The sequence below is a fragment of the Tiliqua scincoides genome, chromosome 2, assembly GCF_035046505.1.
Source record: "Tiliqua scincoides isolate rTilSci1 chromosome 2, rTilSci1.hap2, whole genome shotgun sequence".
NCBI classification, from domain to species: Eukaryota; Metazoa; Chordata; class Lepidosauria; order Squamata; family Scincidae; genus Tiliqua; species Tiliqua scincoides.
Window position 1 is genome coordinate 106,892,436 of NC_089822.1, and position 13,958 is coordinate 106,906,393.

Below are 13,958 nucleotides of genomic sequence, written 5' to 3' on the forward strand. Positions count from 1 at the left end.
CAGCCCCATCAGAAGGGAAAGCAGAGAAATCATGCTCCGCTTCCGGTTTTGCGGAGCAGGGTGCAATCGCTCCGCTTTCACTTTTCCTGACCTGGGGAGCCCTGCCAAAGGTTGCGCAGGGTTCCCCACACCCCCAGGAGGCTGCAGGAGGCTTGGGCAAGTGCATCCAAGCCCCCACAGCCCCCGAGCAGTGCGATCCTGCGGATCACACCGCTGCCTTCCCCCTGTCTCCTGGCTGCCCCGCCCCTTAAGGGAGCAGAGGCCAGGACCCACAGGCTGGGGCATCGTGACGCTCCAGTTTGAATACCACTGGATTAGACCTTTAAGTGGTCCGCAGAGTGTAGAAAGGGAAGGAGACAGACAAGAAGTGAGAAGAGATACAGCCAGAAGCACAGTGAAGGCTTCTGACTTCTGTAAACAAATCTAAATGCCTGCATGCATACACAGTTGCTTCTGTATGAAATGGGGGCAGGGGAGAGGAATGACAAAATGCTGTTATAACTGCATTACTTTCAGCCAAAAACTACGTCTGTTCAATAGCTGACTTACCACAATTAAGGAGACATTTAAATATCCAATATGGATTTTCAACAAGGAAAGATTAAATGCTGCATGTGCAGAATGGAAAAATGGTTGCTTAGCGGCAACCTCTTTTGATATGCTTATAAGTAACCGAACATTTCTGGAGCGCTCCAAACTGTCCTTTTGCGGTACAACAACAGCTGGAACTGATCCAAGCAATTGTAAATGCTGAAGGAGCATCCTGCACACAACCTGTAATCCAACAGATGCAACAACATGTTTAGACTTTTAAGATGTATAGGATGTGCATGACGGTCTGTACTGATTACTATTATGCTGGTCTTGAGACCATAATAAAGATGGCTGTCAACAGATACAAGCAAATTTACAGAAAAGCACAATGAGCTAGTGAGGGTTTGTTTGTATTATCCCTTAACCTCCACGACCTTTCATTTCTTAGTTTCAAAAATTTCTTATTTTAGTAAAAAAAAATTAGACCATGTCAATGTCCAGTTGAACTCAAGCTTATAATCAAGACTACAGGTGTGCGCCACTTCACAGCGGGGATCCCCACTGTTATGCGATTAGGTCATTAAGTGAACGTTCAGTTCAAACTAGTGCCTTTGTTGTGTAAACAGACACTAGCTGGCTGCACAGGCCACTGGAGACAGACTGCCTCTTCTTTCCATTAAGAGCCTCTCTGCTGCAGGCTATGGGAGATGTGATTGCCTCAATAAGAGCATCTTTATTGTGCTTTGACCATTGCTATATAGGCAGGCCATTGCTAAGTGAACAGTTGTTAAAGCAGCACACGCCTGTATTTCTTTTAAATAATTTTAAAATCCTTTACTGATGTTTGTGATAGTCTCATTTCTAGGTGCATTGTTAATGGCTGCTTCAATTCGGAATGACAGTATCACAAACCTCAGTAATAAGACAATCTGCAATAGTTACACCATATGCCCCCCAACATGGTGAAAAACAAACTGAAAACATATACAAACGCACTTATTTGTGCCCGCTTCCCACTATTCCTCCTCCTCTGTCTCCCTATATGCTTTTGATTGTAAGTTGCTGGGAGATGGAGCCATTTGTCCCCTTTGGTCTGTGTTTCACTACGTGGATTACTGTTACCTACTCCGAGCCTTTATGACAGGGCAGGTTACAGAATGAATACTACTTATAGGTTTTCAAATGTTCCCAAATAAAAACAGTTTAATATATCGGAAGTAGGGCTGGCGCACTAGTCGACTGACAGGTCAAATATTGTCAAAAGACCACCAGTTGTTTGACCACAGTCAAATGCCAAATATTTCACAAAGTCAAGAATTCTGTTGTGTAGGTGGCAGATTTCTTTTATATCATCATGGTGTCATTTGTTTGCAGGGCAAGCAGCCTCACCCTTGTCCCTGGAACCCTGTGGCCCTCAGAGGCAAATAAGTAACACAGTAAAGCTTGTCATAGTGCCACTTGCAACAGCAGCAGGCTTCCCCAAGTAGAAAGGAACACAAGTAGTCATCAGTGGCAATTATGTTTAAAAAAATGTGTTGGGACCCAATCTTATCCAACTTTCTAGAAGCAATGCAGCTGTGCCAACAGGGCATGCTCGGTATTCTGCGGTGGGGGGCAGTCACAAAGGCCTCCTCAAGATAAGGGAACAAATGTTCCTTTACCTTGGGGCTGCACTGTGGCTACATCAGTTCTGGAAAGATTGATAAGATTATGTGGGCCGACCCTGGTATTCTAGAATGAAAACTCTTCAGTGGATCATTTGCATTTACAGAAGGCTTGCCCAACATTGTTATGACATTTAGAAATTCATTTCACAATAAAAGTTAACTAATTTGTTTTGGCTGCTAGCACAAATACCAAACGTGTTGATTGAAGGATCTTTGTTGTTGTAATAAATCAACACATTCAAGGAAATGGTGGAAAGGTAGGACAGACATATCTTAAATACATAGGAAGTTTGGTTCAGATGATACTCCAAACCAGAAGAAACAATTACAAGAGGAACGAGAGATCTGTCCAAACTGTTCCTCAGCATGTAGTTCAAATATTATAGCAAGTCCTCATTTAATATCGTTAATAGGTCCTTGGAAACTGCGACTTTAAGCGAAACATATAACGAAACTAATTTTATCATAGGCTAATTGATATATGTTAACAAGAGAGAAGTTCCTATGGCATATTTCTAGGCCCAAAAACATCAAACTTCTAAATCAAGACCCCAAACACTTCTAACATCGAAGTAGATGACAGCTATACAGTATATACGTACATTTAACAAAGATTACGCATAATGAAAACAAGTAAGATAATTACAGTATTTGCCCAATTTAGACACACTAATTAACCCAATCTTCGAGATGTGGGAGGAAACCAGAGAAAACCCATGCAGACACGGGGAGAACATGCAAACTCCACATTGACAGTGTCCCAGGCTTGGAATCAATTTTTTTTTCTCATTGACATTATGACGAAACGCTGTTGAGAAGTCTTACTGTATTTTAAAATACTATTTCAGCTGTGTGCTTGGGCTGGAGAGGGGGTTGGATGAATCACCCTGATGTGCAATTAGGTAATGGTATGGCAGCACACTTTAAGGTGGTGACGAGATGTGCCCCCCCCCATGCTCTTCCCTTCCCCCATGTATTTAAAAGGGTCAGTCAGACTGGCCCAATACTAAAAATACTTAACGTTGTTTGACACAATTTGACCAGACAAATGCCCAACCCAAATCTGACCACTTTAAGACAGAGTGGACAACCAGACCTGAAGCCAGCTTGGCTTCACATTCTCAGCAATCTTGTGCCCCTAAGGAGTAATCTGACAGATGGTGACACCACCCAAGATTCTCTCAAATCAAGGTATTTCAAGATCAAGAAGATACCCGAGACTCTGTTTCACCCATGTTTATAGAACAATAATTACTATGCATCTCTCAAACCCATCATTTTCTCAAGATGTCTAGACTAGCAGGGTTGCAGGGTGGGGAAGAGCATGCAGAAGAGAAAAATACAGGTTTTTTTTCCATGCATAATTGGTGTGGGTTTGTCAAAGACCACCTTTCTGAAGTTTCAAGAAGGATAGTAGCAAGGCACAACAATCCAACTATGAAGAGAAACAAGAATTTGTCATCAAACAGGGAGTTACAGTCTCTCCCAATTCACTTTTGAGTGTACCTTTACTATTTTATTAATGATTTCTTTTAGAAAAGTATACCCTTCCTTTCATTTATGCCTCAAAGAAGCTATGTTACACATATTTATGTTCAGGTGTTAAAATGAAGAACTTAATGCTCTAAAGATCAAGTCCATGGAATTCCATTCCATAATACTCTGCCTCTAACTCAAACTACGTGGATTACCTTTCTGATTTTTTTATCCTCCATTTCCAACAGCAGCATTTGCTCATATGCTATAGCGCAGCATGTGTTTGAGTCTCACTGTACCTTTTAATTCTTGCTGTTCTTTGCAAAAAAAAAAAAAGTGGAGAACCAGACTGAATGGAAGATAGGAGAAAAACCAAACCACTGAATCAGCACTTGACACATTGGCCAGTATGTTTAGCAACTGTGTAGGAAGGTAGGGTAGGTTAAACTGGCAATAGGTTTCAGTAAGCATGCATGTATTCTTAAATGCATCATAGATGGTGGTAGGGAACATGCCTTCCATGTCTCCCTCTGCATGGACTCCTGCTTTATGGGACTGAAGGCACTCTCCTGCTTCAGTCCCCCTTTTTGCAAATGCTCAGCAGCTGGCAGGATACAGGCACCAAAATGTGAATACGAGAGAGGAAAAGCTTGTATCAGAACATTTGCTCCAGGAAGCTGCAAATTCTAAAGATATTGCTTTCCATGAGGATTGTGCTAGAAGAATAGAAGACTGCAAGGAACACAGGCTTGTGTTTGCCTTTTCAGGGGCAGGGGAGAAGAAGGTGGGCTTAGCCTGAAGTTAGCTTTAATGCTTCTTTAAATGCAGGGAAAAAAAGTAGATCATGAGGATGTTGCTGCACATGCCCCCCCACCAGTTTCCCTAAGCACTTTGAGCCTTTGGCCTACCTCAAGTGTCCCAAGCTATAATAGCGCGATTCTCCATCTGTTGATCGAACCACCTTGACCGTAAACATCGGTTGCAGCTGCCTCAGCTCCAGCACTACAATAGCCAGATAGTGAACAAAGAGTAGTGCATCCACCAACGACACTGCAAACTGTACAATCCCCTGGTAATTGAGGTCTTTGGACTCCAAAATGCGAACACCATAAAAGAGCCAGTAGGAAAACACCAGCAGAAGCACCAGGACCAAAATAAGGGTGCGGAACACAAACACTCTTGGAAGGTCAGCCTTGGGCTGGCGGAAGAAGAGCGCCCAAGTCCCAATCAAGAGGATCAGGAGTTTGAAAGCCACAGAGATGAAGAGTCCTTCGCAGACTGTGCCGCATGGCGCCAACTCACTTCTCCAGAGGATTTGAGGGAGCAAAATAAAGGCAATTGGAGTAAGGAAGATGAGGAGTCCCAGGACAGTTGCCACTGTGAAGACAAAGTAGCGTTTGCAGTTCGTGCCAACACTGTCATCCAGGTCCTTGCTGATCCTGACAATGTCCTCCTGGGATACACTATGTTCGGAGGTACCCGTGATGGCAGTTGTGGTCTCACCCCAGTTATCATCCTGGAAGGGAGAAAAAGAACACTCAGTTGTACTGGCTCTTGATAGTCCAGGCATCTTTGAATGGCCCCTATTTTGTAGGTCAGATCAGTGGTTCTCAAACTTTTTAGAGGCCCTACAGTAGGGTTGTCAAACACAAGGCATGTGGGCTGGATACGGCCCCCAGCAGCTCTTCATTTGGCCCCAATGATAATGGAGTCTCCCAGCATCACCATCAGCTGCTGAGCTACAACGTGATGCACAGGCAGAAGTGGCACTGCTGAAAGATTGGTGCTGAGGCGTCACTGCTGAAAGGGATGCACCATCCCTTTAGAGGTGCCACTTCTGCTGAGAAGGAGAGATAGAAGGAGGTCTCAGAAGGTGAGGAATGATATGGAGGCAGACACAATGGAGAAGCTGCCAAGGCACTGCGAGAGCCCAGGTCACCCTTTCAGCAGCACCACTTCTGCAAGGTGGCAGAGCAGCTCCCAGCTACTGAGCTGCAAAGTGCTGCTGCAGCAGAGGTGCTGCTGCTGAAAGGGCGACCCATGTGACAATTGGACTCTCCCATATCTTGAAAATATGATCAAGATTTGTGTATTTTCTCTGCTGTTATTTGCAGCTAATGAGTTCTTAAGTGAGAAAAACATGCTTATTTCTCATCATCACCTGCTTAATGACATCACTTCTGACCCTCAGCCAAGGCCATGAATGCTATTCAGACCACTGTATGAAATGGGTTTTACACCCCTGCCCTAGAAGATGTTGCCTGGTTTAGATGTTGCCTGGTTTAGATGTTGCCTGGTTCACTTGTCCAAGCCTTGATGCCCTGTCAATTCTGCAAACCACCAAAAACAGGGTCCCGATCCATTGCTGGGCCCTGGACCCACAGTCTGAGGATCACTGGGTTAGAGCACTTATTTGTTTCAGTCCCCCCATCCTGTGGATACTTGAGTCCATATGACTGACAGGGACCACAGCCAACCGTGCAGCTAACAAAGAGGGCTCCCCACACTGAGTAGGATGGCCTGAGGCAAAGGACACCTGCCTTTCCTTAGTATCCCAGAATTCTCAGCTAAACATGGAACTTCCCAGCTTTCTTAGCTAAACTCTAAAGCACCCCTGCTGGGAGCTCAGGAAGCTGGAGAGGTTTATTCTCCGCATTATCCTGTGAAGAACACATTTTATATTTCTGGGTACAAGGTTCACTTCTGGGACCATTACTCAATTGTCCTGGGACCTAGTCCCTACCTTGCACCTTAAAGCACAACATAATGTCAACAAACCTGGACACCACTTGAATATGTACTGGGTTGAGATTTACATTGCACTTACATTGATTCTTGCCCAACTTTCTTTTGTCTCTTCACCCAGTAGAGCAGTGATTTTCAACCTTTTCCATCTCATGGCATCTCAAGGTGCTTAAATTGTCGAGGCACCATCAGTTTTTTGACCATTGACAAGGCACACCATGTTGTTGGTGAGGGGCTCACATCCCCCAATGGCTCTACTAATAAATGACCCTCCCCTAAACTCCCATGGCACACCTGAGGACCAATCATGGCACATCTGTGTGCATGGCACAGTGCTTGAAAGTGGCTGCAGTAGAGATTCTTTGAGAGCATTTCACTATCCATTTGGCATTTCACTATTCAGAATAGTGTCATCTGCAATCTTGGCTCCTTCACTGCTCAACTATTCCATAAATTTTTATTCCAAAAATATTCCATATTTTTAATAAATATGTTAACTAGCATGTATTTTACCCTTACGAATACAGATCTTGTTAGCAACTGCTGTTTTACTATCCACCACTGTGAAATCATAGTTTATTCCTGTTCTCTTTTTATTCATGTGCCACTGTTACCTTTTACGTACATATTCTGCCTTTCCCCCACCATTTAATTCCGTGCAGTTTACATGAGCTCCCAGACCTGGCATGAGCAAGGCCCAGCAATTTTCAACCAGTGTGCAGCGAATGGGCACAGGTGTGCATGGAAATTTGGAGGAGGGTAATCCATCAGTAGGTGATGTGAGCACTAGAATGGTGTGCCTTGTCAATTATCAAAAAAACTGATGGCATGCCCTGAAAATTTTAGCGCCTTGTCATTGTGCCATGAGACATAAAAGACTAAAAATTGCTGCCTTAGACTATTGGGCCTTAGATTAGGCCCTGAGACACAATGCATATAAACACTATCTTATCCTATCACATGACCACTAGGGAAAATGGGTCAAAAGCTTTCAAGGAGTATATGATGCCTCATTAGCCTTAAGATTTATTTGTTATCAACAAACTTGTAGACAGGAGTTATCTGGTAGGCAGGTAACAGCCCTGCTGATTTACCTTGAGAAAGGTTGGGACTGCTATTTAATGAACAATTCAAGCTTCTATACTTGCAGATTACCAGTAATTAACCTGACTGGCCACTGACAAACTAGGGAAAAAAGCTATGGGGGGGGGGGGGAACATAGAGAAGAAACTGGTCAGGTAAAAACACATTTAGCCCAATGGCAAAGGCATACAAATTATGAACAGTTTACAACTACAACAACTGAAAATCAGCAAAGAAATATGACTATTTTAAAATCAATTCAGTTCAGTTGGTAAATCTGCAATAAGGAATTCACTGGGTAGAACAGGGATCATTCACTATCTGTGCCCTATCCGTGAGTCACTTATCTCACACATCTTGATGGAACAAACAAGATAAGATTGAAAAGAATAGTGTCCACTAAGAGTTCTATATTAGTCATCAATAGTGTGATGAGTGAAGACTTTACATTCACACACAATTGGCAAACAGTCCCATAAAAACAATAGTTCTGTGGACACTGATAGGTGTCCAAGTTAATTTGTAAGATTTTATCAGACCAGTGGCAAATCTGGTTAAAAATTACTGCCTCATCTTGGATTCAGCCCAAAGCTTCTCAAATGGAATTCAATTACTCTATTTGTGCTGAAATCAAGGGATGTAATAAAACACTTCTAGACAATCCCATGTGTAGATTATCACCTATGACTACTGTGCATAGTATATGCCTTTGAATACCACTGCTAAATCACCACTTCCCAGCAGACACACATGAGCAATTGTTACACAAACATGCCAGAAAATATTTTCTGTACAGTCATGTCTGCAGTGCCTCAAAAAGAGAGCCTACCAGAGATACGAGTAGGTTGTGCTGTACTTGAGCAAAACTAATTTCTGTGACCAGATAGTTAATTTGGCAAGTATGGAACTGACCTGAATATGGAGAGTGCAGCACAAATTTCGTCCTCAAAGGGCCATACAAACCCCAACAGCAATAGAGTGAATGGGGCAAAACACAGGACAACAATGCTGATGAACCAATTAATTATGTATAGGCATTTATAGGAAAATGGGTAGACATCACAGACATATCTGCAAATAACTGAATACTTTATTCAATACTGGAATCATAGTGGTAAGTGAAAATGTAATGTGGCAAATTTTGCTATGGTTATGAGAGTATAAGCCTTTTTGCTTTGGTTGTGTTGACATATTTGAAAATAGTTATTTAAATGGTCAGTTTTTTAAAATATGGAATTGACTTGAAAATGCCATTTTGCAAATGAGATTGCTGATTATTAGTTAACCTACATTAAGGTTTCAAGGAACTGGTAGATTTGTCCATTCTCATCTAAGTCAGAAGCCAACGATTTTCCATTTCAATAGCACCGCCATTGCTTCCTTTCCTTCTCCAGCCTCTTCAAATACAGTTTCAGATTAGAGGGGTTTTGCGACCATCTCTAGCTAGGCATCACATTGGCATCAGGCAGGCGTCACATGAATTTTGCATACTACTAAACATTTTCATAGCCCTTTATCTTGCAGACACACACTATTTGTCTGACCTTATAGACTGTAAACTGAGGCTGAGAAAGAACAGCTTGCCAAAGGCTACAAAAATGAGTTCATGGTAGAAACAAGACATAAACGACAGCATCTCAAATGCAAATCCAACTCTTTAGTCACTAACTTGTGCTGCCTCTTGGGTCCCAATATGTGGATACTTGGACAATGTGCCTGGTAGGTAGTTGTGGTATTTTACAACCATGTTTACCAGAAATGGTAGAGAAGTCAGTCATCTGTTTGATTCAAATAACAAGACACACCAGGCAGACCTGGAAGTAGCAAGGTAGGGGAAAAGTATGCATGTGTGAATCTGCTCTGAGGTCTCTAGTGTGATGGCTCAAATTGTATTATCTTGGCATGCAGTTAGTGAGCTTCAGCTTTCATTACAGCAAGAAGTCGTCAGTCCAGTCAAAGGTATTTTTGACATACCTGCCATTTATAGTGTGGCATTCTGTGTCAAACACCACTCCAGTTACAACCGGACACCAGGATGTCCGTGTGAACCATTTGAGCATATTTAAATATTTCAAGCCTATGACCTTTACTGAGGTAGGAGCAAACAGCTGGTAAGCTTCTAATGCCTTCAACAAAATACTGCAACTACCATTGCCATAAAGAGAGTCAGATTAGAAGCATGTCAGGAGGCATATCAGTAAAGCACCTCACTACACCTGACACTGAAATTACAGCATCAGGTTGCCACATGTGAAACATGATCACCACAAAAAACTTATTTTAAGCAACAGACACCATTGTAGTGTGCCAAAACCCTCATTCACCAAAGCAAAACTCTGCACTTGCAGTCTGATCTGCTCACCTTCCTCACTCCTTACCTGAGCTTCCTCTGTCCGAGAAGAATCGTTCCCCAATAACGGCTCTGCAGGTGGCGTTTGAATAGTGACAGATTTCTCTGACCGACCACCATCTTTGCTCCTTGGAGATTTGTGTCTATCCCGGCTCCTATTCCACAAAAGAAGGGGGAGACGTTTCATAAGCTTATAGTTCTGCTCTTCAACAAAAGTCACCCCTAACAAGCCTGAGTAGCAAATGACACAGGAAGAGTTGGCAAATCTTTTCAGCCCAGGCCAAACCTAAGTCAGGCCTGGCATGCAAAGCCATCTCAAATACGGTGAGAGAGGGGAAGAGGCCACAAAGTAATCCAATTCCTCAGGCGGATGTTTAAGAGGATTACTGAGGATGTGACACGTTCCTCAGTTCTGATGAACCTTCTCAGAGGAGATCCTGTTTCATTCATCACCCAATACTACCCCGGCATATCTCATCACTTCCAACTACTACTGCCTTGGACCCCATATGACACGTGCTCCAAATATTTTGGAATCTGATTAACAGATGACTAGCTTAGGAGTGCTGTGGGAAGGAGCATACGGACCAAGAACAGAAGAAGCAGCTTGTCAATTCCGATTGTCAATTTGGAGTTCTCTGGTCTCAGCAGCATATCTAGGACCTTGTGTCTACCCAGGTCTGACTGCCACTGGCCTTATGCTACTTGCTGCCAAGCCCTAAACCCTCGAGCAGAGTCTGGCTCTCCTGTTCAAGGCTCAAAACATTTCACATATCGGTACAGTTAGGAAGTAATACTACACTGAAAAAAGCAATACTAAAAGAATAAGCCACTTCAGACAAAGTTCTCAATGTGTTTGTCTCAGCATAGGTTATAGCTCCTGGCTTGACATTATTAATAAAGAGGGGAGAAAACGTTTTGGTTTGTGTTTTTTTTGCAGATTTTGGTGTTTTCCAAGAGTTAGAAGTGCAGAAAGTGGTGTTTTTATTCAAAATTTAGAATTATAATTCTAAATTATAACTGCTTTAAAAGTGTACTAGGTAGATAATATAGGTTGCATAGTGTCAGCAGATGCAGCCACAGTCATTACCCATGCACTCCCCATTAAATAGTAAATAAAAACTAAATAAAACAGTTTTTTTTCCATAATTTGGGTTTTTTGTTTGCTTTTTTACAAACATGAAAAGTACAGAAAGTGGCAGTATGTTTTATTTTGTTATCACCATTTTCTTCCACCTCTAATTATTAAGTATGTTGTGGCAACAGATCACAATTAAGCAGGATAAGTTGTGTGTTTAATTTGTTAGAACTGCCTGGAGAAAAAACTGCTACCTGACAGTTTCACTTTCACTTGGTTAAGTCAGTGTTTCTGGCTAGACAGTGTTACCTAGAGCTACTGTACAAGGAGTTAAATATATTCTCACTTATGGGGACACTCCTGAAGGGATCCCATGATGAGAAGATAGCCCTGTGGTTGGCCCAGGATACAAGCTGCAGGTTGCTCAGTAGCATTCAACCATTTAAAAAAAGGTCTCGAAAACCACATGCCTTGGAAAAAGCAGGTAATTGTTCTGCACTAAGGAAAACAGATTCCAGAGGTCTGGCCACACCTACATCCAAGTATGTACGTACACAATGGCTAAGAAAAAAGGCAAAGCCTTCTAAAAATGTCATCTCCTGCATTCCTAATTCAAAATGTCCAAAAATGTCTAATTGTTAAAAGCAAACATCCTCCTTGCAATTGCATGACAGCTCCATTCATACCAATGTCCAGCAACATGCCCTCCCTTTGGCCCACCTGCCTGGCAATAATGATGCTTTTAGAATTCCCCCAAACCAGTGAACTGTAGTGCAGGGTAGCCAGGGAAACACAGTGCATGTTTTCTACTTCCACCTGGATAATGCCATTCCCTGTCTAGGCTGGGGGGGGGGGGAATTAATGTTGTACTAGGTCTTCCCTTTCTGAGGGGTCATAGAGTGGTACACACACCCAACATGGCTTCATTTTTCAGCATATTTTAGGCAGCACAATACATTATAATCTAAAACGTTGTCTTCTCTTCATCCTGCAGAAGAAACTGCAGCTTGATCCTGGGGGGTTAGAAAGAGTGGAGCTCTCTCTTCCATGAGAAGAACAAGTCCTCAGTCAGGCTGTGGGGTTGCTGTATAGATGGGGGGGAGGACGGGACAGAACTCTTACTTCCCCTTTCTCCTCAATACAAGACTGCAGGCATAAGTTAAGAAAGTTGTTCTTAGGTGTGGGATGGTAGGGTAAGCAGGGGGGGGAGAGCGACTAAAAAGGCAGGTGGGCACTTCCATTTCCTGCCAGAAGAAAAATCCCAAATCAGGCCAAATTTTGTAGAGGAAAGTAGTTTATGCTGTTTGCATGCCAGGTTGCCTGGATGAGTCTAATTAACCTGGTTCCAATTATGTGGAAGTTTTGGGAAAGGAAATTGCATAACTTCAACAAGACCACTGAATGGGAAGATTCCAAGCAAGAGGACACAAGCATCCCATGTTAGCCCTGCATATTTTTGACAGCTACAAACGATCGCCCTCTTTTTTCAATCTGAATTTTATCTTTGCAAATCAGCAAAACATGACAAACATGTTAAATTACACTACAAAAGATGACAGATTGAAAGGGAAGAGTCACACTACAAAGAGAGGGACATTTTAAGGAGTTACTACCATGTCTGTTTACATACATGACCCACTTTTAAAACCAATGAAACTTAGTATTAAAAATCAGGGGAGTCGAAACAAGTGTATTGCAATAATTACTACTGCAACAAACCACAGGCAAAAAAGCTCAACTATGGTTCAGCGTGGTTTTTGAGTTGATGAACCATTTTGCAAAGTCAGTAAACCATCATCGCAAACTGTGGTTTGAAGTGAGTTTGTACTACCTACAGTTTGGTGTGATGTCTGAAATGATGAACCACAATTCTGGCCACCACTCCACGGGCCAGAGGATGTTGCATCCTGGAGACTAGCCTATTCAACCGAGACAATAATGTTTGTCCAGTGGGAATGCTTTGACGTGTCAAAAGAAATCGCAATTGGTTAATCTTTGTTACTTTAAATGCAGATATGCCTGATAAGTTTCTGGCCACTGCAGAAAATTATAATGGAAGAAGGCAGGGGACGTGACAAGGTTCTGGCTATAAGGGTTCAGAGCACTGCAGAGTACAGGAGAGTTGCTTAGTGACTTCCAATGACAGACTGCCTATACAACAGTCCATCTTTGGTTTACTATATGGTAACTTACAGTACAGTAACTTAAAATGCATACAAAGTTACCTTTGTGTTGATGGGGTTGTCATTAGAAGGGCCCAGAGGGCTCTTTCAGGTTGCACTGGGCCTCAGAAGCCTCTGGAAGCTACTTCCAGTTTTCAGAAAGCTACTTCTGGTTTGCTTTGGAAAAGTGATTAGCTTCCAGTGGCTTCTGTGGGCCATTCTGAGGCCCATGACCCAGAAGAGGACTATGGGCCTGCCTAATGACAACACCACCACCACAAAGGTAGATTTTTATGCATTTTTTGCATAACAATGGAATCGCTTAACAACAGGGTTCGGAGAAAGTAACTCTGTCGTTAAGCAAAACATATCTGTAGTGAAATGACAACATCCCACTGATTCACCCCAAAGAAAGTTTTTGATGCCCTCTCCCATAGCTCCCTTTCCAGTTCCACTGTATTCACCAAGCCCAGTCTAAAGCAGCACAGAAGATTAACCGCATAACTGAAGGAAGCAGGGGTTTTTTGAAGAGGTCAGCTTCTAGAACAAAGCTGTGAACGAGAGTGTCCATACCCTTGTCTTGGGGCTTTTTTGGAGTGACCTGAGTAGTGGGAATATCCAGAGTAGGTTGACTCAGTATCCATGGCAGAAGAGAAGCCAGGCCACAGCAGGGAGAGGCACGCGTCTTGCGCCCTAGAGAGCCACTAAGTCCTCAGAGGAAGAGCTCTGGTGGGTATGCTCAGATTATCGACCATCCACAAATCCAAGAGAATAGTTATTTTGGCCTCCAGTCCTAAGGAGGCAAGGGCAGCTCCCTTAATCTTCAACATAAACCTAGGCAAAGAGAAACTCATAATGAGACT

The 13,958-nt window shown here is 42.8% G+C and overlaps 1 protein-coding gene across 2 annotated transcripts in view; it reads right to left on the reverse strand.

Moving 5' to 3' along the window:
* The window catches only part of VANGL1 (VANGL planar cell polarity protein 1), a 43,630-nt gene extending 29,879 nt beyond the window's left edge, over window positions 1-13,751 (reverse strand). Inside the window, exons 1-3 of one of the 2 annotated variants that reach the window (XM_066616958.1) lie at window positions 13,669-13,751; window positions 9,884-10,010; window positions 4,586-5,193 (exon numbers count right to left, since the gene is read on the reverse strand). In XM_066616958.1, the coding sequence (XP_066473055.1) occupies window positions 4,586-5,193; window positions 9,884-10,010; window positions 13,669-13,739 (806 nt within the window). In that variant the 5' untranslated portion in view covers window positions 13,740-13,751. The remainder of the gene's footprint in view (window positions 1-4,585; window positions 5,194-9,883; window positions 10,011-13,668) is intronic. The other variant, XM_066616959.1, reaches the window with a different exon arrangement.
* Window positions 13,752-13,958: the final 207 nt, after the last annotated feature.